The following is a 27,725-nucleotide window of genomic DNA, read 5'->3' on the forward strand; positions in this document are numbered from 1 at the left end:
GGATGGGGAAAGATCGGGGACGAGCCGGGAGGCGGTGGGATGGGAGAGCGGAGAGAAGCGGGAAGGGAGGGAAGAGGGCTGCGGGAGGAGAAGGGGAGGGGACAGGCAGGAGTGGGGGGGACAGCGGAGATAATAAAGCCGGGGAGAAGGGGTAGAAGGGCGAGCAGAGCCGGGAGAGCTGGACGAGTAGGGATGGGGCTGAGGGCGTGAGCGGGGCCGGCGGGGCGGCCGTGCCCGGCGGGCGATGGTGGCCGGGCGGCGGCGGCGGCAGCTGTGAGCCGGGCGTCGCCATGGGCTGCGGGGGCAGCCGGGCCGACGCTATCGAACCCCGCTACTACGAGAGCTGGACGCGGGAGACCGAGTCCACTTGGCTGACCAACACGGACTCCGAGAGCCCGCCGCAGGAGGGTGGCAGCGCCGAGGGCCCCGGCCGGGAGCAAGGCGGCCCGCGCCCCGGTGAGTGAAGGAGACGCGAGCGGGCACGGCGGGGAGGGGAACGGCTGCGACACGCACTGTATGTGCACCTACACACGCTGTATGTGCACCTACACACGCTGTACGTGCACCGACACACGCCGCATGTGCAACTGCACACGCTGCATAGACACCTGCACACGCACGGTGTGCGTGCATGAAGGGGTTGTGCGCCGATCCGCCTCCTGCTGTGAGAGGAACGTATTCCGCCACTTCGGCCCCCCCAAGAGATGCAGGCGCCCAACTCTGCGCTGAAGCCGCGGAGGCTCGGAGCGTTCCGAGCGTCTGCCCTGGCCGGCCAGCCCCTCCGAGAGCGGGCCCTCGGGACCGAGCAGGGCCGGGACCGGCCAGCGCCGAGAGCGGCCCCGCGGGGAGCGGCCCCGCCGCGCTCCGGGCTCTGGGCTGCCAGAGCTGGTTCGGGCTCTATAGACCCGCTCACGGCGGTGCTCGGCTATGAGCGCGAGCACATAGACGTCGTCAACTGTGGAACAATGTTACCAGAAGGGAAGAGAGCTTGGTCCTCGAGGTTCTTCCTGTACATGGCTTTTTCTTTTGCAAGACAAGTAAATTAGGAAATAGGTTGAGATTAGGGAAGACGCAGCTTTCTTCCACACTACCTCCGATGCCTTCTGATACACAGAAAGCTGACCAGAGGGTGGGCTGTACAAGAGCAGACCTTCAAGTTTGAATTTCCCAGTTCTTGTCAGTATGCTACATCCTTAGTTGTGTACCTGAGGTGTTACAGAAGCAACAGATATGGGAGAGGGATTGAGGAGCTTTGTTCTGATGTGCAGTTTAAAATGTTTTAAGAATTATTATGTATTGCAGCAGTATCTAGAAATCTCAGCCTAGGTCCAGAAATTCATTGTGCTAGATATTGTTGCTACCCAAAATAGATTAAAATTTCCGTATAAAGCAGTAAATGCCTATAGGCAGCTTCAGATGAAAAGAAGTAGCTTTACAGACGTTTGTAGAAAGTAACAAAGCACCAGGAAGAAATTATGGAAGTGCAGGAGTGAAAATTCACAAAGGTGGGCATCACAGGCCAGCCGGAATAGGGAGATCATGACTCTCTGCTGACTGAAATACGACAGGGAGGGAGAAGTCACAAAGGGTCCATATTGTACTCCTGAAGGCTAAAGAAATATTCTGAAAGTCACATGGGAAATTATGATCATTTGAAGGCGAAGGGGTGAGTCTATGAGATATCATATTAAAGAGGATTAGATAAGGAATTTAAAGAGGTTCAAGATGATGCTGACCAGTAAGTTCAAATGACAGGTAGCAATGTTATCTCCAGCAGTGAAAGCTAAACAGAGTGTTATCTTTTTACCCCCACTTAGCATTATGTTAGCCATGTTTTTTGTGTTGGTGCCTAAACATCATAAACAGAAGCCAGACAGTCCAAGATCTGACACTGAATAGGAGGTAATAAAGAGATAGATCAGTAAGTATTCCTCCTGGAAACATGTGATAATTGAATTTGTGTTTAGAGATGAGAATACCAGAGATAAGGAGAGGAGAACAACACTCAAGACCAGTAGAGACTGATTAGGGCATGAAAAGCTTTACAAGAAAACCCTGCAGAAGAGATTAGATGGAAAGCGATGAGGAAAGGACAGAGCAGGAGCAAAAAGGATGAGTAGGATTTTAGTTAGGGCAAGATTCACTCGTCAACAGACCTGTGGTGGCAGCAGTTTAAGGAACCTGAGGAACACACACTTCTCCCAATTAGTGCCTCAAAAGTCATGAAGTACTTCACGGAGAGATGTTGTAGGGTAAGATTTGAGGTAGGGAAGAAATAGGGATAAGGAGAGGTACTCCAGGGACTAGAAACAGCACTCTAAGTAAATTTACAGATGAAAGGGAGAGGAAGGAGCAATTGGAGGGGCAAATGAGGTCAAGTATGGGTTTAAGACATGAAGAGGAAAACATAGCTTTATTGTGAGAATTGAAAACTGCCCAAGAATGATAGACAAAAAAGAAGAGTGAGGGAGGGGACAAGAGCAGGATGGGAGAGATGGAGAAGTGGGAGATGACATTGACGTAAGTCAAGGTAGGAAGACTCTGTAACTGGGACACAGAAAGGAAGGAGGCAGCCAGGGAAGGGGGCACCAGCCAAATGAGGATTGGGAAAGAGGATGAAGTTGTTCTTTGTAATTTTTCACTTGAAATAAATTGGTGAAATTCTGTGAAGAGAAAGAAGTAGAGATAGAATGAAAGAAATATTTTGGGGAACGACAAAAGCAGTAAGAGGTGGTTGTGATTGTCAACATGTCTCAGTTAAGTAGAAAAAACAACAGAACTGAACATCAAAATGCAAAGAGGGGTAAATTACTCAGGGATGAAAGAATGTCATATATCAATCAACAGGATCAGAGAGTGTATCAATGAGGAAAGGGTTAGTAACTACCATATATTAATCTTAGTAATCTCATACCACCACAAATATCATCACATCCTTCTCTTTTTTCAGCTAGTACATTTAGCTTTCTGTGCCTGCTCTCATTTGAATTATATGTATTTCTGTAACCAAATGTTTGTACCTTTACCAAAGCATTTTGGAAGCTAAAATATTATTAAATTAAAAGGGAAGTATTGAGGATTTTTCATTTTCTCATTTGCTTTTCTATTTTTTCAATTTCAATTGATTTCTTAGACTATTTGTTAATTTCCCTACTTGACTTTTTACATCCATTTTTATAAAGTGTATTGTAATCTCCCTATTTTTTACAGGAAGACATATAGGACAGTATTAGTTGCTATAACATAGCTAAAATATGAGAGATGGTCTTAGGTTCATGAGAAGTGACTTAGGTGACGAGAAGTCACAAACAACCACAAATATAGGTGATTGTAACTTGTTGCAGTACACTGCTGAGGCTTTGGCAATGAGGAACAGGGTAACCTGATATGGATGAAGAGGAATAGAAAAGTAATTAAGAACTTCATGAAGCACTGCAGCTGGTGAGATTGAAAGACATTTTCTGGAAGATAAGTGTACGTACTTTTCATAGGGTGAGTGGCTTCTGTGAGGGAGAAAAAAAGGAAAGAGTCACAGTAAGCCCCTACAATAAAGCTATTTCTTGGAAGAACATCCATTGCTATGTGAGCAAAGAACTTTTCACAGGACTGAGCTACTGCGTAGGCTATAGCTGGGGAAAATAATAGACTACATTTCTGCCTGGTAACCATTCCTTGATCCTTGCAACTCTTTGCACAAGTTGCTTTCTCTTTAGAGGGTCTGATTCAGCTAAGTCGAAGTGTTAGCAAAGTAATGACTTTCTGAGGAAGTAATAATCTGTAGGTACAGATGAGTCCCCAGGGCAGTCACCATGGGTTACAAGCAAACCATGGGGAAGAGGCTGAATTCACAGAAAGCACACAAAATCTGTCAAGTATTTTGGAACACGTTTGCACAGTCTGTTATGTTATATTGGGATGACTTGCTGAAATGTATATGTATATGTATATGTATATGTATAGCCTAGTAATTTAAGATGTACAATTTACTCCCAGAACCAGGACTGTAAAAGTACTCTATAAACACATTCAATATCAACTCTACCAGAATTTTGTTTGTTTTAAAGCAGGTTCAAAGCCACCTTATTTCTAGTTCTTTCTATTTTCACTGACTAAGTTAGCTGCTGTATTCAATTATTTTTCCTTTGTTATACCTGAAGTGCTTCAGAGTGGATATGGCAGGTTGCCTTGTGGTCAGAGAGACTTTACAATCAATTTACCCCAGGGGCTGCAAGCGCCTTAGGACAGACTTTCTCCTTACTGTTTTCCCACACCAACCAGCACAGTAAGACCCCAGTCTTTAATGGGGATTGTTACTGAAATGCAAATAAAAGTAATTAATTTTTAAATGATGTAGCAACCAAGTAAAAAATAATTCTCTTGTGTCAGAACCGAAAAGTTGAACACTGATTGCCTCAGGACTGACTTGTTTGGTTCCTCAACTAGTAGAATATTTGTTGATTTTTTTTATCATTATTATATCATATGACTCACAGTATCAGCTAAAAAAAGGGCTTTTTACTCTTTGAATTTAACAATTTTTTTTTAGTGAAGTAATTTTTTCCTGAAGCATATTAAAGAAATCATTATTTGTATTCCACACAGACTTGCCTGATGTACTCAGGAGGAAAACTTGCACATGGCATCAGCAGACATAACTGCAGTAAGTAGTCTGTCAGCAATGAAACCTGCAATTTAGGATCAGTTCAACCCCTAGTGAAGACATTAGCAAAATAGCTAATTGAGTCCTTTGTAAAATAAATAAAGTAGAGGAATACAGGAGAAATTTTATCGTTGTCTAGCCACTGGCTGGCTAACAGTTTATCTTGCATAATTGCCCCAATACACTCGTGTGTTTATGAACGATTCTTGCTCTGCTCTCTGGGGCTAAATGCCTGGCTCATGCTGCTGCTCCACTGTTTCGCTGGACAACTCCGGGAAGTTTTGTGGACAGGGCTCCTATTTGCAGCTAGGCTCTGGTCAAGACTCAGTATGCAAAATGCAGCGTTTCAGAGGTAACCTTTCTTGGAGAAGCTTTGGACAGTCAGTTTTGCATCGTTTGCGGCAGAGGGCTGCGAGCAGCCGCAGCCGAGGGCCGGGCTGTGCGAGCCCCAGTTGCCGTGACAACAGGGACTGCCGCAGGCTCGGACCGCTCTGCCGTCATCCGCTCCCTCGTTTACCAGGTGTACGCGAAGTTAAGAGCTTCACAGAAATAAATAAGCAACCATCAGGTTGTAAATGAAAAACCCGGTGCAGCAGAGTGTTTTTCGTTAATTGGACTGCAGAGAAATATTTAATAAACCGTCTGCTTTAGCTCAAGAGGAAAAGAGGGGTCAGTGCATTACATGGATATATCAGGATCTCTTTGTGCTCTTATGGTCTTATGTTCTTTTACTAATGGGTTGTTTCAAAATCTTATATGAAACCATATTTTCCTATCAGAAACATAAAATCAAGTACAGAAAATTCTGTCTCAGGCTAGTGATGCACTACTCACAGTGACATAAAAAGGAACCTCTAATTTTCACTTCTGGACTGAAACCAGATTTATTTGCCCTGCTTTTAGAGTACACACATGTAGAGATGAAAATTATAGTCAAGAAGGTTGATCCAAAGCCTACTGACATCCACTGGCTTTGTAGCAGGTATAAAAGCTTGTGTCCACGCTGAATGAGGAAGTTGCTCTGCATCACAATAAACAACTAGAACAGTGATTCTGATGTGATATTTTCAGGAGATAGCCTTATTACAGTTCAGAATTGCAGTAAAACTGAATAAACACAGTTCTTCCTGGACTGTAGATGTATTCAGCAATTCCCTTTCTATCGTAGTCCAGACCTTGGGTGTAGTAATGTATTGTATTTGCATGGGGATGTTTTGTAGCAGGGAGCAGGGTACAGGGTTGGTTTCTGTGAGAAGCTGCTTCAGAAGAATTAACTGTTGCTATATGCTTTAGGAACTTCTAGTCAAATTTTTCACAGCATATCTGGAGGAGAGGGGTGGGAAGTGTTGCAGGATGGAAGGCAGTTAACATTGATGTACCACTCAGCAGTATGTCTCCCTTAGAATTGGAAATAGAGTTAATTTTGCCATCAAAAAATTTTATTTCTGTATCAGTCAATGGATCAGGGAATTATAAAGAACCCTAGGTAGCAACAGAGGAAAATTATAGAATTAGATAAGTAATCTCTTAATAAATGATGGTTGTCAATCCACTGACCTAAAACCACTCAACATTTCCATTTCCCATTTGACACATGGTTGTGGGTTGACCCGGGCCAGAAGGCAGGCACCTACTAAAGCTGCTCACTCACTTCCCTCCACAGCTGGACAGAGGAGAGAAAATTTAACAAAGGGATCAACAGTTGAGATAAGGACTGGAAGAGAGATCACTCATTAAATACTGTCATGGGCAAAACAGGCTCAACTTAGCAATATGAAGGGAATTTACTACACTGACAAAATCAGAGCAGGATAATGAGAAGTAAAATAAGCCCTTAAAAGCACCTTCTCCACACTCTTCCCTCCTTCCCAGCTCTATCTCCTCCCTCAGTGGTGCAAGGAGGCAGAGAATGGAGTCAGTTCATCACCCGAGGCTTCTCCTGCTCAGGGAGAGGAGTCATTCCCCTGCTGCATTCCTCCTCTGGGTTCCCTCCCACAGGAGACAGTTCTCCATGGAGTTCTCCAATGTGAGTCCATCTCATGAGCAACAGCTCCCTGCAAACTGCTGCAATTGAGTCCATCCCACGGGCAAAGTCCTCTCCAGACTGCTGCAGTGTGGGTCACTCTTCCACATGGTGCGGGCCTTGAAGGCCAGGCTGCTCCAGTATGGGAGCAGGGCCCCTCTCTCCACAGGCCTCCCAGGGGATACAGCCTCCTCTCAGGCATCCACCCCCTCCAGTGTGAGTCTCATCCACAGGTGCAGGTGGATCTCTGCATCCCTTTGGACCTCAGCGGGCTGCGAGGGCACAGCTGCCTCACCACAGCCTGCAGAGGAATCTCAGCTCTGGTGCACCTCCTTTCCCTCCTTCTCCACTGACCTTGCTGTCTGCAGAGTTGTTCGTCTCACATATTCTCACTCTGCTCTTCTCTGGCAGGAAAATTACAACTGCACTACAACTTTGTTTTGATTTCTTTTTAAATCTGTTATCACAGAGGCATTACCATAATTTCTACTTGGCCCAGCCTTCGCCAGCAGCATGTCCATCTTTGGAGGCACCAGAGACTGGCTCTGCCAAACATGGTGGAAGCTTCCAGCAGCTTCTCACAGAAAGCCACCTCTGTGGTTTTTGGCTACCAAAAACCAGGCCATGCAAACCAGTACATCATATACTCGGAGTTTGCTCAGCATAGAAGCTGATCAAGGACTACAGTATTGGCCTAAACCATTGCACCACAAGAGAGCATTGAAATTATTGGAAAAATCAGACTCAGATGATAAATACAGCTTTTTGTAATGACCATATTTTTCAGCCCAACCCTAGCTGTTAATTCTTCCATTCCATACGCTTTCACCTTTGCTGTCATTTGATAGTGCAATAGTGGTTTAATTTTACATTTCAGTTAAAAAAATGGCACTGATACTTATTTGGCCCGTCAGATCATACTAAGCAATCTATCCCACCACCTCTGGAAGTATTTTTTAATTATTTTTTTTTAATAAATATCCACTGCCATAAAAAAAGGATGCATCCATAGCTAGCAGAACTTAAGTAAAAGTGTCAAAGATACTTGAAAGATGAGAAATTTTCTTCTATGATGACCCTTCAGCTTGCTATTCTGTGAGATATATCAGACTCAATTGCTGGAAAAACTTCAGTCTTGTTTGAGAGTAGGTGGTTCAGATACTGCATGAAGCCTTCTGACCCATCCTCATGTCTCGGGTGGGAGCAGCCACCTCTCACCCCTGTGACAGGACGGGAGGGCAGCAGCTGGACACAGCTCTCCAGGTGCCTCCCCCTTCCCCAGCAGCCTCTTCATTGTACTCTCTGCCTTTGGGACTTTCTCAAAACACTGCAGAAGTTGTAACATCAGCCAACCCAAACTATGATAACCTTTCCACAAAACCTCTCAGACTTCGATTAGTATCGATTTAGTTAGTGGCCAACAGTCTTGATAAACCCCTCCTACAGTCTAAAGCAGACCTGCTGGTGGACTGATCACTCACAGTTTACCCCAGTATAATAATTTACCGACTGATAAAGTAAATTCACAAAAAATGTCATGTACAGGAACACTTGAATTACATGAAAGGCTTTCCCAGCTGTCACAGTACCAGAAAGCAGAAAGGCTGTTGAGCATCAATAGAGATGATTGGAATTGGAACCATCTCTCCACATTATTTCCCTGTGGAAAAAAACTCTTTTTACAGCATTGAAATCTTTAAAGGCAAAAATATTCTTAGTTAATGAGAGCCAAAGGTCTATCATTAACTAAAGGAAGAGGTTTTACACTGTCTCTGCAGCATGTGGTGGGGAGGAGGGATAGTGAGAGAGGGAGAGTGTCTGAAAGGGTTTGAGCAGAAAACCTGAGTGGTGGTTTTGTCAATGGCACTTTATGATCAGAGTCACACCGTGAACCAGTTAAGCCAGCAGTATCCTTCTGTGTATTCATGGACTGTAACGCTGGGAATGCCACCTGCCCATACAGCCCACTGAACTTTCCTAAGTTAATTCCCACAAGGAGCATACCTTTGGGATATTGAGACTGAATTTACAGCTTTTCCAGTGGCTGACATTTTGCCTAAGCCTCTGTAAATTATCCCAGTAGTTAATCACTGTTAAAATAAATGTACAATGTACTACCTGGAACGTTTAGCTTCAATTTCCAGCTGTTGAACCTTGGTGAGCAAAGCTGAAGAGTCATTTCAGCTCACATTTCATGTACCTTTAAATGCTTTTCATGAGGATTTATATTTAGTCTGCCTAAATATTTTTTCTGCTTCTCAGTGTAATTAATTGAAATGATGTGATTTGCTCATCTTAAAATTCCATGTGTGATAAGCTGGGTAATAAGAATGATAGTAATGCTTTCCATGTCTATGCTGGAAATTAGTCTAAATCATAACGAGGAATGCTTTATTACCACATCCCAAAGGAGAAGGAAAGCCCAGGTAAAGAAGAGGGAAAGAACATGTGAATCCCTACAGCTCTAAGCCCCTGGTCAGAACAGGGTGGGTACCACTGTGGGAAGGATGACTTAGAGAGAGCCAGCAGCCTGCTGCTTGTTTTCCATCTCACACAGTACTCTCCTGTAAGGAGAACTTCTGTCTTGGCATTTTAAGGAAAGGGTCAGACAGTCACTGAGCCAAAAGCCAGCACTTTTGGAAAACAGGCTGATTTGCCATAATTTGGACCCATGATACAAGGTATTGTGCATGGAGGGTACAGTTTTTAATGTGCATTTTACATGGGCTTTACTGAAACACAGCCTGTATGTTTGCATGTGGAAAAGCAAATACCCCCACTCTATCCTTCTAAAATCCAGTACTATGTAAAGCACTTCAGAGCTTTGCTTTTTGTGTGTTATTCACTTTGGAGGAAGGAGTGATCTGTTTCTGGCACATCATGTGGCACTGGTTAGTTGCTTAATCCATTCTGTGTTACTATTTTCCCAGGCAAAAGATGTACTCAGCTTTTAAGGTCTTCCAAAACGTTGCTGATGCTTATTTCACAATATAGTGAAAATTCAGTTCTTCTATCTTGTTCCAGCTATCAAAACTTGTACCTTCACACACTGCACTCTGTTGTCTTTCTGGCGTTAAGTCCTTGCCTAGCACCATGATTACAATTCTCTCAAGTTTACCTTTTGTATCTTACCTTCACGGTGTAGTGGTTTGGTCCAAAATACTCATTACTGTTTATCTTCTGTGAGATAAGAATTAGGAGAAACGCAAAGCAGGCACCAAACTTGAAAGAATATAAAGAAGTTTAATAACAGACCTAAAAGAGGGAAAAAAATTATACCACACCTTCAGAACTCTCCTCCTCCCCCCACCTTCCTCCCTTCTCCCACTGACAATGTAAAAAGACAACCCTTAGGATGTTCAGTCTGTTTACCACTTCCATAATAACCTTGTTCAGTCCATTTAGAAGGAGAAGTCTCTTCTTGCTCGTGCTATGAAATCATTATCACAACAAGACAGCCGCCCACTTCCAAATCTTGTTCAGTCCATTTAGGAAGAGGAGTCTCTCTGCCTGCGTGTGAGTCCTTTCCCCCGACTTGCAGCTTTTCCCACAACTGCTTTCGAGGGTCCACTCTTGAAGGTTTTTGGGGTACAATTTTAAGGTTGAGCCGTTCAGAAACAAAAGTTCTCTTCACCCATCTCTGGGAGCATTTCATCTCTAAGAACAGAGGCCCTTCTCCTTCCCTGGGAGCAAAGGGTCTTCCTCATCTTCATTGTTAGGACTATCTCTGGGAGTATCTCTAGGAACTGAGGTTTTCTCCTTTCCCGTTTGGAGCAAAAGTCCTCATCTGGTCCATCTCTCCCTGTCCAAACTTCTCATGAAATTACAGCTGCGTCAGCATCTGCCTATCTCAGCGCAGGTACTTTTGCTTACGAGTTGAACACTCCACCCCCCATATCTTCATGAAATTACAACGGGTACTCTGATATATCATAGCTTCACAACAGAATTTCAGCTTTAAGCATCTCCTCTTTCTCTCCCCTCAGGTTTTCAGCTCTTCACAACAATAAAAGGGTTAATCTCACCTCGGCCTTACAGCTGGAATGTGGCTTATCGAAGCTGGGGGGGGGGGGGGGGGGGGGGGGAGCCGAGCAACTCCGACTGCTCACAGAAAGGCAGTGGGGGGGAGGGGGGTCAGCAGGTGGAACAGGGCCCATCGGCTCCAGGATGGCCGTGGCCCGGCCCGGCCTGGCCCGAGCAGGGCCTGGGCTGGGCCCACTGGCCCCCACACGGGGCCCACAGCCACCTGTGCCAGCACCGGAAATGAGAGAGAGCTGTGGGGGGTTTGTCTATTCTTAAGTGTGTATCACAGAGGCAGTCACAATTTTAAGTGGCTTAAAGAATTGTCCATATTCAAACTGGCCATCTGATAGGTTCTGTCAGGTCCCAGAGGAAGCTGTAAGAAGAACATCACTTCCGAGACTCAGCTTGCTAACCTATGACAATGGTCAGGCCAATTCCCTTTTATTCAGCTTCTGGAGTCCATTTGCCATGTAGAATCATTTGTCTGGAGCTTTGCAATGACCATACATTCGTTAAAGAATGTTGCAGCATGCTTTTTGTATTTGGAATAAATATAAATTTTATATTCACCTTTATTTCACAGACATGATTTCAACACTGTTTAATTTGTTTACAAGACAGCTATATTGTGATTCTCTATCACAGTTTGAAATTGAAATATACCAATATACAAAGATTTAGCATGTGCATGTACTTGTAAAGTTAGGCCATGCAAGTGATATCAAGGTTTGCCGCTTGAGAGGTTGTTTGGGCTTTAGGGTGAGCTCACTTCAAACAAGCATCCCCCTGTAAGTAGGGAAGAAGGCACAGAGCTCCTGGCTGCCTCCCCACACCTGCGGTGTGCCTGGGCATGGCTCAGCCCTGCCTGCCTGGAGACAGCTTTGGAGAGACCTCCCGAATGTGCAGAAAATGCAAATATGTTGGTTGTATTTTGCTTCGCTGTCTAAAATTCATATCATGTTAGAGTTCAGAGAAACCATTCTGGATTCTCTGAATGTCTGGGCAGCAAATTTATTGCATTATTGTATTTGCTTATACAGAACATTGTTTCTGATAATATTTTCCTGCTGCAGCAGGTCATCCATCTGTAAATCTGGATCCTTCATCCTAGCTCACAAACCCACCCTCTGCTATGCCTAAAAGTTTCTAAATTCTTACTTGTTAGGTAAAAGAGCTATTGCATATTTCCTGAACATCTGGCCTGATCCCTGAGGCTTCTGCTTTGGAGGAAATGACTTTTGTCACAGCCTCCACTCCATTCATTTTTTATCAGTCCATGCTACGTCTTGTTTTTGCAGCAGAAGCTTGTACCAGCCCTCAGGCCTGCAGATGCATGGCTTTCCCAAAATGATATCGTTTCAAATCTGGAAAACAGGTAGAGAAAACAGATATTTCAGTGTTTTCTGTACTTATTATCACTCTGTAGCATTAAATGCAAGAAAGTCAGTGATGATTGCAAACACGTATTTCCTCTGGAAGTACCTGTATGTGGTGATAACACTTTTCATTTGTCTTCACTGTGAGTTTTCTCAGAGTCCATCTTTACAGTGCAGCCTCTTTTTAGGCAGGCATCTTCTAAACCAGCATCTTATGCATTATGCATGAGATAACAGTCAGGATAAATAAAAAAGGGTGTTGCTGAACCAGAAAATTGAACCCTACTGGTTTGTTCATAGTCAGTTTCAAAGGTATAAATTCAGCACACTAATCAGCAGCTACCCGCTTTAAACAAATGCACGCTTGTTACTCCATAACAGAACATGTGACAGCACAGGGTCTCATGCGTACTGGGTCAGATCTAGAGCATATTTGGGTCAGAATTCATGTCCTGTTTCGGTCACTACCTGTTGCTTTAAAATGAAGTGGGAGAATACTGTGGCAAACACACATGGAATAATTTTCTCCACAAATAGTTGATTCTTTTGGTGAAGATTAACTTTGTCTCCTTACTACAAGGCTTCATACCCTGCTCAAACTTTTTGACAGCATTAGCTACTGCAGCATTGCTGATTTTCTTAGTCACAGAAATTTTCAGGTCATCTTGAACCTTACTAAGATTTACTCATTTGATGAAGTCTGTGCAGGAGATCCAGGCAGACTTGTCTATGTGTTACTTGTGGTTTGAGAAGTTGCCTGTGGTCCTGATATTTAAGGACTACAAAATTATCCCCCCTAGATCTCTTTTCTGTCTCTCTGTGCTGGCTGTCAATCCATGACACTACTTTGCTTTTTAGACCAGTTTTACTTTCACAAACTGAATTAATCATGTGATTTCTCCCCTTTTCACACCATCTTTATACAAAGGTGATACAAAAATCCTCATACAAAAATCTGGTTAGAAAGAGTTAAGAGTAAAAATTTCCTCTCCTCTTTATGAGATACTGCCATTAAGAAAAATTTGAATTCTTAGGTGTAACCAGGCTGTATGAAGAACTAGAGCAGCATGTATGCAATGTTTATCCTTGGTTTTGTTATCATTAGTGTTGTCATGATAATAAAAGAAAACAGAAAAAATAAGAAATACAGGTCTAATGTCTTAAATTTTCATTCCATATTTTACATTTTCATTGACTTCTCTGTGATGAACACCCTCTTTACTAAAATGATTCTTTTCAAAGCTTTCTTAGACAGCTCCCTCCCCATGTAAATGTGGGGGTTTTTTTAGAGCTACATGATTTAGCATTTTGAATGGACATAAGCTTGCAAATATGTGAGCAATTTTTCAGACTGCAATTTTAAATATCTATCTCCTAAACTACAAAATTGGGATGATGCTCTCTGACAATTTATGAAAACTCATTCAAAATTCAAAAATGGTTTTGTTTGTTCTGTTTTCTTGGAGAACAGACCAACCTAAGCTGCTTTCAGCTGTTTGTTCTAATTCCTGTGCTACCTCCCAAGTTGTACCAGTCTGACTGCTTGCGTCATTGGGGGAAGAATAAAGTCTAGGATTGATTTCAGTTTAAAATAATCCTTTTTCCCCCTGATGCTACCAAAAAAAAGCATTTGTCAGACTGCAGCCTAAAGGATTTTTATTGGCCTGGTAAGAAAGGCAAGACTTAGCATGCCTGTGCAGCCCAGCAAGTGAAGAGGAAGGTGGTGGTAAACAATGCCACGGGAGGACAAGTTCTTTTAGGGACACTTTGTGCTGGAAAGGTAGACGTGGATTTGTGAGCAATGGGGCTGCTGCATGGGTATTCTCCCTGTGGTCACTGAGAGAGAACTCGTGTGCGTTTGTTACAAATAAACCTGATTACCTACAATGAAATACCAGCCACTTGTCATCCATTCCTCCCCACAGACGGAGAGGCCTGGCAGTCCCCCAAACACTGACCAGCCATTCCTGAGGGAAGGTTCACCATCACATTCGTGGGCACTTAGTAATCACACAGAAACCCAGGTTTTGGGAACAGAGCCATGAGAATGTTGTAGCCTTGCCATTTCATTTGAAAGTAAAATATATGTATTTGACAGAGCACTGAGATGGGATCTGCTGTTTTTCCTGGCCTAAAGAGGCCCCCAGCCTTTTAGCAGGGGTGCCATGAAAGAGAAGATGAGAATGAAAACAACCTTACTGAACCCATTCATATAAATGTCTACAGTGATTTAACAACACTGATGTAAATTGAAGTTCTAGAGCGGAAGACCAAGGAGATTATTTACCAAACCCCTTGCTGTGAGGATGGCATAAATATCTCAACAGTCTGCTTGTTTTAAACAACACTGAGGCAAGACCCTTAGTATTGCTATCCTGCTGGCTTGTAAATTCCAGATAGTACATACAAGAGTTAACACTTCCTTTTTGTGTACTGTGGCAAATCCTAAATACCAATGCAAAAATATTTGCTATTTTAAAAGCAACCATGTGTTCCTAATCCTTTTTTAACATCATCTCTGTTTTGCAATCATCATTTTGTGTTGTGTATCTAGTCTATAAAATAGGTATTGCTTTATGACTTGCCAAAACAAATCTCATGCTCTTAACTCTGCTGCTTATGCATTCTCACTGTAACTTCTGCTTGGTGCTCATACATAAAGAGCAAGTCACCAAAGTCTTTAAACTGTTGCCCACTCTCTAAATCATCTATTTGCCAATGAAATTGAATTCTAAAATAGTTGCTTGACTTCAGAATAGCAAATATACTACAGGATAAAATAAAAAATCTTTTTGCCTAGTATTGGTGACCACCAGGTCATCCATATAAAAATATAGTAGCAATAGTGGAAGGCTCAAATACTGATACCTGGTTTACTTCTGACAAGTATTGTGAAAAAAGTCACACCCCTGCAATGCAGGATGCAGCAAGTATGCTCAGGCTGCAAACTAACAGAGACAAAAAATGAACCAGATATACTATTTTCAGGACTCAGATTTTCCATCACCCTCCAGAAATGGATTCATGAAAGAAAAATTATTCTATACAAGACCAAAAGATGCAACACAATCTGATAAACAAACAATTGTACTTAATAACAAAATGGCTTTTTAGCTGACAGCTGCTTCACCAGACGATTTAGTCAGAGGCCAGATGGCCAAAGAGACACATGGTGGAAAGTAATTTCATAGGATGCTCCACAGAAGGAAAAACTCCTAACTTGTATGTTTGAAATGTCAAAGAGTCAGTTAATGGAATTAGTGTGCAATTCCTAGTGCAGTTTGCCTGTTGAAAGCTGTGCTCAAGCTTGTTCTTAGAGCTCCACCGTAAGGTGAAGCAGCGAAGTCCTGGCTGAGAACTCAGACTCACACGTGGCTCGTTGCCTCTCCATCTCCCCTCCTGACAACCGGCTTTGTCTACGATATCAGTCTGTGCCACTGACTGCTCTGCACCAAGTCTTTTTTTTGCCTCTCCTCTGGCACTGTGGAGTGATAGGAAGAGGTAAGACCTAAAACATAAGTAGGTGCGGAATTTTGGAAAATGCAGGAGAGGTGAAGTTTACTGTTGTCTTACTGAAGTTGCATCTAAACTTAGGAGAACAACATTAGTTTTTCTATCTAGCAGAAAAGGCAGTTTCCAAAGACAGAAGTATTTTTAAAAAAATAAATGATGATATAGTATTTTCAAGCTTCAGCTCATTTTTTTCCTATCAAAAACTACGTGACAGGATTATTAGTTAACCACCACAACAAGTTAAAGCGCCGTTGGAAAACTCTGCCTCCATCTTCTGACTGCTCAGGGAAATGCAGTGACTAGTTTGTATTTAGACTTCTTAACTCACAGAATCATAGAATGGCTTGAGTCGGAAGAGATCTTAAAGACCTTTTATTTCACAAATCTTTATATATTTTCAAGACCAAGGCTTTGAATATTTGGTTGAAACTTTATTGAATTCAGTCATTGCCTTTGCTAGCTAATACTGACAAATGTTGCCTTCTACTGACAAATCATCTTTTCTTACAGATTTCTGAAAAAGAATTCAGGACTTTGCTTCCTTTTTAATACCCTTAACACAGGACTTGAATTCCTACCTGATTATTGGCAGAAGGTTTTGATTATACAATGTCACTTCAAATAGCAATGATTTGTCATTGGTTTTCCACATACTTTTTTCTCACTTAGTGTCTATGACTCCTTAATTTTTCTAGGTTTGATACCTGCATCACTGGTTAGTAAATTTGCCTTCTTTGCATCTTTTTTAACATAAAGCTCTTCATAAATCAGCTTTGACAAAAACTGAGAGAAACAGTCATGCTTCCCACGTACTCCTTGCATTTGGATTTCAGACCCAGTGTTGCAACCAGATGTTGAGTGCTCTGCACTTACCATAAATGAAAACTGACCTTTGTTAATGCAGTAAGATGATAAAATTAATTTATGCTGTCAAACATCATGTTGTACAATGCATGTGTATCCACACAGCTAGAGCAGAAAGCAAATTACTCATTTATTTGATTGCTGATAGACAAAACAGCATGAAATAAATTTTTCCTAAATTTCTCAACTTCAAATGAAAAAATATTCAAGGCAAGGCCATGAATAGAGCAACCTTTCCATCCATATTCATCTCATCTGTCATGATCACATCTAACCCCTTCATTTCCCAGAACTGGAATAGATTTAAGGGAGTCTTGTCTGGGTTTTAAGTTCAGCTCTCGGTCATGCAAGGAGCTGTGTGTGTAGAGAAGCCAATGGAGACCTGCAGGTGACAAAAATCTAGTGATATGCTGCACTCATTGACTGTTTTTCCAAGTTTTCTGAGCCAATGTTTCACAAAGCAGTGGACCATAGGAAAAAGCCCCAATGATGTCAAGTGTGAGGATCAAGATGACACAGGGAGGTAGACTGTTTGCACTGTGCAACTGGTACCACACCTTGCATCACTGACACGATCACAAAACGTGGCAAAAGAGAGGGCCAGAGGCAGCTGCAAATTGCTCCTCAGTATTAATTGCCCAATTCCATGTGTCCCGACTAGGTCCTCTGGAGGATGGGAAACTGGGTCACACGGGTGTATCTACAACATCAGCCACGGCTGGAATGCTGAACGCCGAGAAGAGGAACAACTGTGGCTCTCAGTGTGCAAACCCCATGGTCCACAGCATGGGAGCTACAACACAGAGACAGAATGGCTTCAGAACCACAGAGGTATGAGTATAATTATGTTCCCTAATGGCCAGCACTAGCTTCAACCAGGTCCAAGTTACTTTTGTGACAGCCTTTCTTTTTGCAGAATTTTGCAGTATTAAACTGCATTTAATGTCTTGAGATAGGAGAAAATGGTGCCAGGCTGCACTACAGCCATGGCATGATTGAGCTGAGCACCTCTGAGAACGCTTCATGCCTGAATGGCCACAGAATAGACGCTCTATTTGTCAATCAGAGTAACACACACACACTTGCTACAGTAAAGAAAGCCCCCATGCTCATTTCTTTCCAACTCAGTCCATCTGTGGCATGTATTGTACAAACTATTTAGATTAATTATCTGAAAGGGAACATGTTTTCCCTTAATTGCTGTTCTGCTTAAAATATGTGCACTGCATGAACTCTGGTTCATTCAAAGCTGGACGTGAAGCTTGAAAAAGTCAGTGGATGTCTTTTCAATAACTTCAGCAGGCTTTGGATCAGATCCTCCCCCTTTTCCCTCTCACTTATGCGTTTGTGTACATTGTATACATTGTAAGAACAAGGCTTTGGGGCTATACCAAAGACCAGCCTTCTCCTGTCACAGCTGCCTACCCACCTACCTGTCTCTTACGGGTTTCCACTTGCTGCCCTGTTTGCATAGCAGCTGCGGAGCTGCTGCAGATTAAAGAAAGTCAAAACCTATGGCTGGTTTACTGCTTCCTTGGTTTCTCATTTGAGGAGGCATTAGGTAAAAATTTGAGGAAGGGAGATTTCCTTGTTTTCTGGGTTGTCTGTAGATGCAGCAGATAAAGTCCTTTACATGGTCCTTGGCATTTCTCAGGGGGAATCTCAATTTCTACTTTGAGAAGTGCTTGCCATGCTGTTGTTGCTGCTTCCCCTACTTTTTCAGGGGAGTCATCATCTAATTTCACATCTGGGGAGAGTGAGACTGTAAAAGTTTGGCAATCACAGAATGTGCAGTCATGGGTGAATGTTTATATTCCTGTGGGAATCTGTCAAAGGTACACTGCACTCCCTTCCAGGTGAGCATGAATTTAGCCTTGACGTGTTCCTAGAGTGGAATCACAAACAGCATATCTTTTACATCTAGAGTTGCCGTCTGTGAATAGGATGCTCCCTGAACTTGCATTTCCAGTTCCACAAAATCTGGCACAGCAATAGTTAAAGGGGCAATATTGGCATTCAGTCTTCTGCAGACAATGGTAAGTGGCCACTGTCCCTCAGCTTTTTCACCATTATTCAGGGGATACAATTGGTTTTCTTATCTGTACAATGCTGGCTGGATTGGCAGCCCTCTTAAGCATAATTTCTATCTTTTCTTCCAATTTTTGCTTTATCTCCTTTTCTTTCTGTAACTGTTTCTGCAGCTGCTCGGTTTCTAAAGATAGTAACAATTCAGTTGTTTTCCTGCCCTCTATTTCCTCTCTCAGATCTTGTTTCACTCTGCTGTGGCTTTTTCCTAACTAATTTCTCCAATTATTGTCTTTCTCTATGCTCTGCTGAAGCGAGTAGAATCTCAAAATTATCTTTCTCAGTCATAAGCTTGTTCTTGGGTTCCAGATCTTTCTTTTATTTCCCTCTCAAAAGCCAGTGATGACTTTAATAATCCATTTTCTGATTTCAAAGCAGCCTGTTCTATATAGGATATATTTGAGGCGAGAAGGGAGTTTTTGGTTTCCTTTTGTGTGCAAGATAAGTGAGCCTCCAATACTGCACAAATAATTGCTTTGCCTGTCCAGAATTTTTGGGCCCATTCCTTGCCTGCCTGGGAAGGAGCACATTCATACTTCTGTAACTGTTTATCCATGGCAATCCTGCCGACCACACCAATTTTCTATCACATAAAAAATTAGGGAAGGGAGAACCCCCTTGCTTTCCGTGTTGTCTGCAGATGTAGCAGGGCTGGAGGCCTTCCCTTTCTTACTCAGTATTATCTGCCTGTCCAAGATCCTGGGAGACCTTCACAGACAATATTTTAGAGCCACCAACCTGGCACTCTAGGTCTGGTGAGGTGCCAGAGGCGCAGTGTGGCAGCGCAGTAAGTCTGGTCACAACCGCAATCCCTGATGCAAAACCGGCATGAATTGCACTGTAAGTCTGGGCAAATTCAGTGAGGCTCCACATTCACAAATAGGGCAACTTCTTGCCTGTTGAGCAGAGTAAGGTCCACAAACTGCTGTTGATAAATGCACTGGTATCAGAAAGCATAAGCAACAGAATTATTGTGGAATAAAGCTTACCTGACAGGTGTCCCCATGGGGGAGGAGAGGGTACTGCCTGTTGACCATCCCAGGACACAAAGGTAGAGTCTCCTCTGACCTCCCTCCCTGGTTAAGTAATATTTATATTGTTTTCTTTGAGGATGAGGGGGAAAAGTTCCAGCTGATGTAATTTCACACTTAAATGGAGTTTGAAGGACTTTATATACATGAAAAGCATGTACAGGTTTTATTTCATTGGCATATGAAAAGGAATATGTATTTTCAAGCTAAAGCAAATGTCAGCTTTTGGTCACCATTTGGGTCATTCCTTTGGCTTAATTCCTGTTAGCTGCATTGTTTTAAACAGAGAATGACTGCAACACCTCTGTGCAATTCCATCCTTTGTTTCTTGCCTCTCTCATGCATGAAACAAGCTTCCCTGGTGCCCCTGCTCCTCAGGTATGCACATAGTTTGTTTCTGCTGAATTACTGCCAATGTGGGCACGCCTCACTGAGCTTTGTCTTTTGAGAATTTTCCACAGAAAGTGCCTCAGCACAGCTTGTGGTGGAACTGCTACACCCAACCCATAAGAAGTTGTCCCGTCTTGGGAGTCACATCCTTAAACCAACGGGTCCGAGCAAATAAAAAAGGGAGCTTGGATTGACCTTCACCTTGCATTTGCTAACACACAACACATCAGTACATGCCTATTTATTTTATACCTTCATTGTATTATTATCTTCTCTATTGCTCTAGTACAAAGATATTCTCAGGTGACATAAAAGATACTGCTGTATCTTTTCAGGAGATACTGCACCTCCAGGTGGACAGGGACACATTCCATGGCAACATGACATCTAGAGCCATGGGCTTTCTGTAAATGAAAAACCCAAATGCTTGTCATAGCCACTAGCCCACAGAGAAAAATTAATTGGTGAGGTTGGATATGGTCAAACAGAACAACATAATTATTAATCCAATTTGAAAAAGACTTGGCCACAATTGAGAATTAGTGTGTACCTGTCCCACTGTTCGAGAAAATTGTCTAATTTTGTAATTGAATGGAAAATTACCTCTGTATTGCACTTAGTAGGAAGTGTGGGCAAATTCCCACAACATATTAATAATGTGAGTGTTGACTGTAATAGTACTACTCAGTGAAGTGTGGATTCCTGCCCCGAGGCCCCATGACTTTGAAGATATCCTCCTGCATTTTCTAGCTGAAATACATCCAGTAACATCTGTGCTGTTGCAGCTCAGTGCAAAGAAAATTTCTGATAATAAGTAAAGCATTTACATTATTCTCCACGTCTAATGCATGTGCATAAGAAAGGAAGTTGTCTAAACTTCTTATAGTCAAAAAAGAAATACATATTCCTAGAGAGAGAGTGTAGTATCTAATTTAGGCTCCAGCTCTGGTTTGCCATTCTGCATCTCTGTTTCTCCACTGACTGTTTAGGGAACCACAAGATGAGCAGATAATGTGAACACCCTAAGTTTAGATGCCTCAAGTTGAAAAGGTGATTATCCTCTGCAACTCCAAAGGTACCCATTTTATTCACCTGAACATTCATATTGACTACAGTTTTTCTCTTATCTCGACATGTTGTAGAATACAACGCAATGCAGCACATGGTGCTCTTGGGAGACTTGGGTTGTGCCATTGGCCTGTGGGCTAGCAGGGAGTAAATCACATCACCTCTCTGTTTCTCACTTTCTCCTGCATCAGGCTCTAAAGCAGCCATCTGCCTTATCCCTTGACACCTGGTTATGTGACAGGGTCCAACTTGTGCTGTCGAAAGGGAAAAGGTTTGACACAGACTCTGTCTGGGAGATTAGTACCCTCTCATGACAGTAATGTCAAAACAACATAGAAGTAAAAGATGATGATGGTGGTGATGATGAAGAAAGGAGTGCTATACTAGTGAAGGTAACAAGGATGGTCAGACACCTCCCCCAAGAAAGGTGGTATCCATATTATGTCCTTGACTGACAGTAACCTGGTTTGATTCTCATGATAGTCTTTGGCAAGTCCTTGCATGAACAGTAGCACTGGGGGAGCAGACAGCAAAGGAGCAGGTGTATTCAGGCTGCAGAAATGTGAAATAATACACAGTGGCAAATTAACTCCAGGTGCTGCTCTGCAATATATATGTACCTTCCACTTATGTCAAAAGAACTTTATCAGACATTATTTTACCTGGCACTCTTACCATGTAAATAATGCCTAATTTACCTGGCATTCATTACACTGAAAAATAGTCTCATGGAACACTGGCAGTGCAATAATCAAACCCACCTAATCAGCTGTGTGTCTCTATCAGCCCGGAGCTGGGTGCACTTTGTTAGACCTATCCAGTGTGTTATAGTGCGTTGCTTATGGCAGCAAACAGTCTGGGAGATAGAAAAGTATAAATTTAAATTAGGGATGCACTTGCATGCCTCAGACAGACTGACTTTATTTGAATATTGAAAATAACCTGATGAAGCTCTGAAAGGTATATTTTGTGCTTGGGTCTTGTATGCAGGTGGAAGTAAGTGTTACTTTAAAACCATATTTTCCTATCAGAAACATAAAATCAAGTACAGAAAATTCTGTCTCAGGCTAGTGATGCACTACTCACAGTGACATAAAAAGGAACCTCTAATTTTTACTTCTGGACTGAAACCAGATTTATTTGCCCTGCTTTTAGAGTACACACATGTAGAGATGAAAATTATAGTCAAGAAGGTTGATCCAAAGCCTACTGACATCCGCTGGCTTTGTAGCAGGTATAAAAGCTTGTGTCCACGCTGAATGAGGAAGTTGCTCTGCATCACAGTAGAAGGATGTGTGAAGGATGCTGGAGACATTCTGTTTATTAAGTAGAACTGTTTTTGTAAATTAGGGGGCAATCATCAGTGACTCTGTTGTCATTGTGGAACTTACTGTACTGTTTAAAACCCTCACAGAGTAAATGGGACACACAGAAAATGTCCACACAAGAAGTCTCCATTAATGTTACAAAAGGCATCAGACAAAGTGACAGAAGAAAAACCAAGAACTGTGCCAATTAATGAAGAAAATTGCAGGTGAGGATGGACTTAACAATACTTCACTGCACTTTAAATGTCAGTCACTGAAGACATGAAGATCTCCAGGTGTTCCAGGTTGAATACAGCAGACAGCTGCTGCTGAGTGCCTCTAGAAGCAGGTCTTGTGGAAACCAACTACAAACACTTTAGGATCTTCAGATGTCATTTGTCTAAAGCAGTGGCACTACACAGACATACACAGAAATTCGTGACATTTTTTTTTTACTAACTTCTACGTTATCCCTTGTGTATGTCCTGTTCTGCATTGCTATTAAGATGAGGCTGGATAACAAGGGGTACAGCTCATTGCAATTAAAACCAGGAGAGGAACAAATGAATCTGCATTTTTAGTCATAAAGGGTTTTGAGTGTGCACATTCAAACCCACAGAGTTCATTTAAAGCACTCATGTTTTTTAAAACTCAAACCCAGACATCTCAAGAAAGTGAGACTAGTCTTCTACTAAATCTCTCTTCAACTATATATATATTGGTTATATATAGTTAAATCATACAGTAACCTTTTTATATATTAAATTTTCAATTCCTTAGTTTTTATTTATTGTTTGTATTGACATAATTTTGGTCTTAAAAACAGTAACTTTCATATTGATCAGCCTTACTTCAAAGTCTTAGTCTTAGCTGGCAAGTAGAGTTATGGCTACTTGGTTATTTTATACATACCCCTTTAATTATGTTGAAGCTCAGGCTGACTTGGAAAAAACTTACCATTAACACTACATGAAAATAACCACAATTTAAAATGCCATATTCTAATATCAGTTCAAAAAAGAAACTTTCTTTGATAAGATATAATTAATTCACTGTGCATAACTTATTTAATACATTGTGAGCATTCTGTATCACAGTACTCCATGATTGTCGTAAATATATATCTAAAAGGAACATAAATGTTCAGTGTAGTAAAGTCTAGGAACTAATTCAACATATTACTTCTTATTATGGAAGTAATAATATATATTCTCTGTGAGTTTGCATGTTCATGAAGATAAAAGTGATAAATTTATTTGCCTTCCCCATCAGACATTTGAGTATCCTTAGAGGGCTATTTAAGAGAACTATTCAAAAGTTGTTCATAACAAACAGATGGCATTTGGAAAAAAAATCTGTGTATGAATAGTAAAAAGTCCTTTATACAAACATGCAAACAAGTATAAATAGGATTGTGAACTGAACCCCAGTTTATTCCATATTAGGATCATTTTAATAGCTTGCTGGTTAGGTGTGTGAGTTACTTTCCTAGTTGTACAACAAGTCTATGCAACAGGAATTGTTTATTAATTACTCCAACAAAAAGGCAAACTGGAATCCAGAGTCAGAGCCAGACTTTTGCATACCATAGCATATTCTAAAAGGGTTTACTGGCAGAGAGAGTGCGGTATAAATATCATTAATATGATACAAGAATGCTACAGAAAGTGAATAGTGATCCTGATGTGTTGAAGAGTAAACAGGATTTTGAAGGAAGGTAAAAGGGAAGGTTTGTTGTCTAAGAAGCTGCTTCAGAGATTGTTGCCTTGGGTGGATACCACATTAGAGTGAGTAGATGCAAGAACAAAGGAGTCCTGGCAGTGAGATAATTTATTAGCTAAGAAATTATGTAATGATGATGTGCTGACCAGATGTGTCACATGGCTTGGGTCACACCACAGAAGGAAGCCCGTGAGCTGCATAGCCCATAGGCATGAAGCAGCCCTGGCTCATGCCAGCAGCCATCAGCGAGGCAGCCCTTAAATCCTGTATTCCAAACATGAGATGTGACAAGATGGTTTGCAGGAGATGGCCTCGGTACACAATTATCTGGGCAAGAGCACAGACCTTGCTCATGCTGACCACACTTCCCATCAGGGTGGCTGGCAGCTGCAGAGTGGTGAATGCTGCCTGCCCTGGACTGCCCGTGATAACATTCCTGAGCTACTCCAAGATCCCCTAAACCTGTTTAAATCCTGAAACTTAGCTTTATGACATTCAAAGATTGGATCCAACTTCTGTGGTACAAGCCATGTTTAGTAACAAGCAATTTTATGCACGCTCCTCATGTAATACATTTCTGTTCTTATTCATTAGGCAGTAGCCGAAAAGAAATTACATTATGTCCTAGGCTTCTTAGTGCTTGATGTGCAAACTTCCAATGACCTTAATAAAACTAAGAGCATGTTGTGGAGATACGGATCTTGCCTCTGTACACAGATTGGGATATACTTATGTTTACTTTCCTTCTATTAGAGATAACCACCAGTAGAAACAACCAATTTGTTTATAAAATAATATGCCATTCTGTATAATTAGGGCGACAGAATCTAGTCTATACCACTCTAGACAATTTAAAGTCCCAAAAATAGATTCCTGTGCTGGTTTTAGTGGAAGAAGCAAGCCCAAAGAATCAGCTGGACATCTTCACTCCAGGTAGCCCTCTTAGGAATAAGGAGTCTTATTTACAGGGCCTGTTCTTTGAGCATCATCTTTCAAATATAAATGGCTCAAAGACATAAAATAAAATGACCATGTTAAAAGACATGCACTTTCAGATGAAGGACCTATGGACGTCTCTGTCTTCTTATATGCCAGGATTTTTGAAATTTAATTTTCTCCAAAAGACATTATCACCAAATAATGTTTGATGTCCCTTGGCTGCACATCAAGATTTCTACAGGTACACTGAAACAACACACTTTCTGCTGGAATGATTTGCCAACAGATGGTGAGTTCTTATGATTTATCTAAGTCCAGGTTTTAAACAGAAAGGAACATTGTCATGTTTCCATAATTTCAACGTGAAGTATACATAGGATTTTTGTCTGATAAGTCTTCTTCCACTATGTGAGAAATGGAATCACTCAGAAGAAAGAGGATATTGTCTAACGAAGAGAGAGGATTTACAGTTGGCAATTCATCATGAGGCAAATTAATCTTCTCAAAGACTCAGTACAGCTTTATTTTGCACTATTCCTTCATCTTCTCCCTTATGATTCCTTAATGTATTTCATCATTTCAGCATTACTGTAGGACATTGACTAGAAGACACACAATTTTACTGTGTGACTGAAATGATTTTGTACTGACATAATAGGAAACTATAATTATTGTGTAAGCAATATATGAGTGCTGCATTAAACATGCATTCTTGTTAGTTAAATGACTGAGATTTCATAAAAACCAGGATACAGGTATTTTTGATCTTTCTGGTATGTTCATATATATAGATATTCATTTGTGCATGTCTCTGCATGTGTACATTGTAATGTCTTTAGTGTGTACTTTGGCAGTTCAGGCACATTTTTTTGAGAACCTTTAATTTCTGTTTGTAATTCTGACACCCAAATGTAAAATATTTTAAAGTTGGAACTGAAATCTGTTTTACATGCCTTATGAAAAGAATGATCTATATAATTTGTGCACAGAAATGGTATTTGAAAAAGCAGGCTTAGTTTTGTTTGCAAATACATCTAAATTCAAACTAGACTAACGGGAACATTTTTGTACTCTCATTTTAGCTGCAAATAAATGAAGATTGACCTTAAACTTGAAAATGAAAATAAAGAAAAATTTTAAAGTGTCTGTCTATTACTCCTTGTATTTCACACTCCTGTGTTTGTGGTTGGTTTAGCTTTTAAAGCTAAGATCAAAGAGTGTAAAGGTATAATGAATGGTTCCCACCTCTGCTATTCATGGAATCAGAATATTTCTGTACCTGATGTCCTCAGGTTGTGGCTCATGGACTGTTTGGTCATATGAAAGGAGGTGAAATACATATATTCCCCATAAGAAATTGGTGTATTTGCCAAAGAGGGATTATGAGGTCAAAATACAGTTGTGCCTCTGTAATTATAAATCGGAGTTTGCTGTTGCTGTCATGCCTAAAGAGGAAGACACTGGGAATCTGAAACACTTTCTCTAGTAAGATGCCATGAGGCAACTATAATACATAGCTAAAGAAACCTCTTATTCCTGCCTGAACTGGAGAGCATGGGGTGGAAAACTAGCTGTAGTGTTGTTTTACCTCTGCCATAGAAATAAACTCCTAAGTTTTACAGATGGCACTTTTTCTTTTTTCCAAAATTGCACTAAATTTTCATTATATTTTTCCCTAGTATCAGAAAGGCTCTTGCTCAAATATCATTGCCATCCTAATTGCCTATGCCCTGGGTGTTGCCTGACAAGTAACTTGTTCTCTTTGATTCCTGGCCAGGATGCTGACACAGCAACTGGTTTGTTTCCTGTGGAAAAGGAAGAATAGTATCAAAGGCTTTCAGATGTGCCAAAGAGAAAAAGGATTTAAGGACACAAGGAAGCTACAGTCCAGCAGTCAGGCATGTAACAGCCCATGGGAACCCTACAAACAGGATGCTTCAAAATCTGGGATCAGACATTGCCTTGCAAATGGAGCCCTTGTTGTGCAGAAAGCAACTGAGGGGGAGGTCGTGTTGCAAGTGAAGCCCTCAAAGATTAAATTTAATGGGCTCTATTCCTCTCATGTCTCTGGGGAATACATGCTAAGATAGCATTTCTAAAATTAATGCTTAGGAGGTGCTACATGAGCTACAATAATGTGTACACAGTGCTCTTCATTTCATAGTGAGGCAAATATATTGAAGAACTCAATACATTGCAGTGTTTCAAAACTAAACCTTCATTGTCCTCAGGGCAAGCATCCCTCATGGCACCAGTGCCTTCTCAGGTGCCTCCTTTCCAGATTGGCTCAGTGAAGCATGTGGAAAAGGTGCTAACAAGAAATAAGATGTACTCTAAGATGTAGGGATGCAAGATCTCATTGTCTTGTTATCACTCTTCAGTTTTCAAATTCTTCTGTCTGATTTTCAAATTTTTTTTTCAGGTAGCTTGTGCATACTATCCAGAGTTAGAAGCCATTCTTCTGCCCTTTGGTAAACTATGGCAAAGTTGGATCACGAATATAAGATAAAAAGCGAGCTGGTCCACCAGAAATTACATTTGTTGACATATGTCACTTAATGAAGATAAAATCCAAGTTTATTTGCAACAGCTCCTTGCACAGAAAAACTCAGCAAACACAAAAACCTAAGAAATATTGTAATCCTAGAACTAGGATGTTCATAAGCAAGAAGGAAAAAGGGAGGCTATAATAGATTTTTCACTTCTTTCTGGAGGATTGAATAT

General features: G+C 41.5%; 1 protein-coding gene across 1 annotated transcript; it reads left to right on the plus strand.

The window, feature by feature from the left end:
• The first annotated feature begins 207 nt into the window (after positions 1–207).
• On the plus strand, positions 208–26,147 carry BAALC (BAALC binder of MAP3K1 and KLF4). The gene is made up of 3 exons (XM_032130729.1): positions 208–456; positions 17,121–17,290; positions 22,448–26,147. Exons 1-3 carry the CDS (start codon positions 291–293, stop codon positions 22,550–22,552), a joined length of 441 nt encoding a protein of 146 aa, XP_031986620.1. The 5' UTR covers positions 208–290; the 3' UTR covers positions 22,553–26,147.
• The last annotated feature ends 1,578 nt before the right edge of the window (positions 26,148–27,725 follow it).

This window comes from Corvus moneduloides, chromosome 1 (assembly GCF_009650955.1).
Source record: "Corvus moneduloides isolate bCorMon1 chromosome 1, bCorMon1.pri, whole genome shotgun sequence".
NCBI lineage: Eukaryota > Metazoa > Chordata > Aves > Passeriformes > Corvidae > Corvus > Corvus moneduloides.

Coding starts and splice junctions, on each gene's coding strand:
- BAALC (XM_032130729.1), top strand. CDS start 291: ATGGGCTGCGGGGGCAGCCGGGCCGACGCTATCGAACCCCGCTACTAC. Junction 457..17,120: donor GCAAGGCGGCCCGCGCCCCG/GTGAGTGAAGGA, acceptor TGTCCCGACTAG/GTCCTCTGGAGGATGGGAAA. Junction 17,291..22,447: donor ATGGCTTCAGAACCACAGAG/GTATGAGTATAA, acceptor AAACCCTCACAG/AGTAAATGGGACACACAGAA.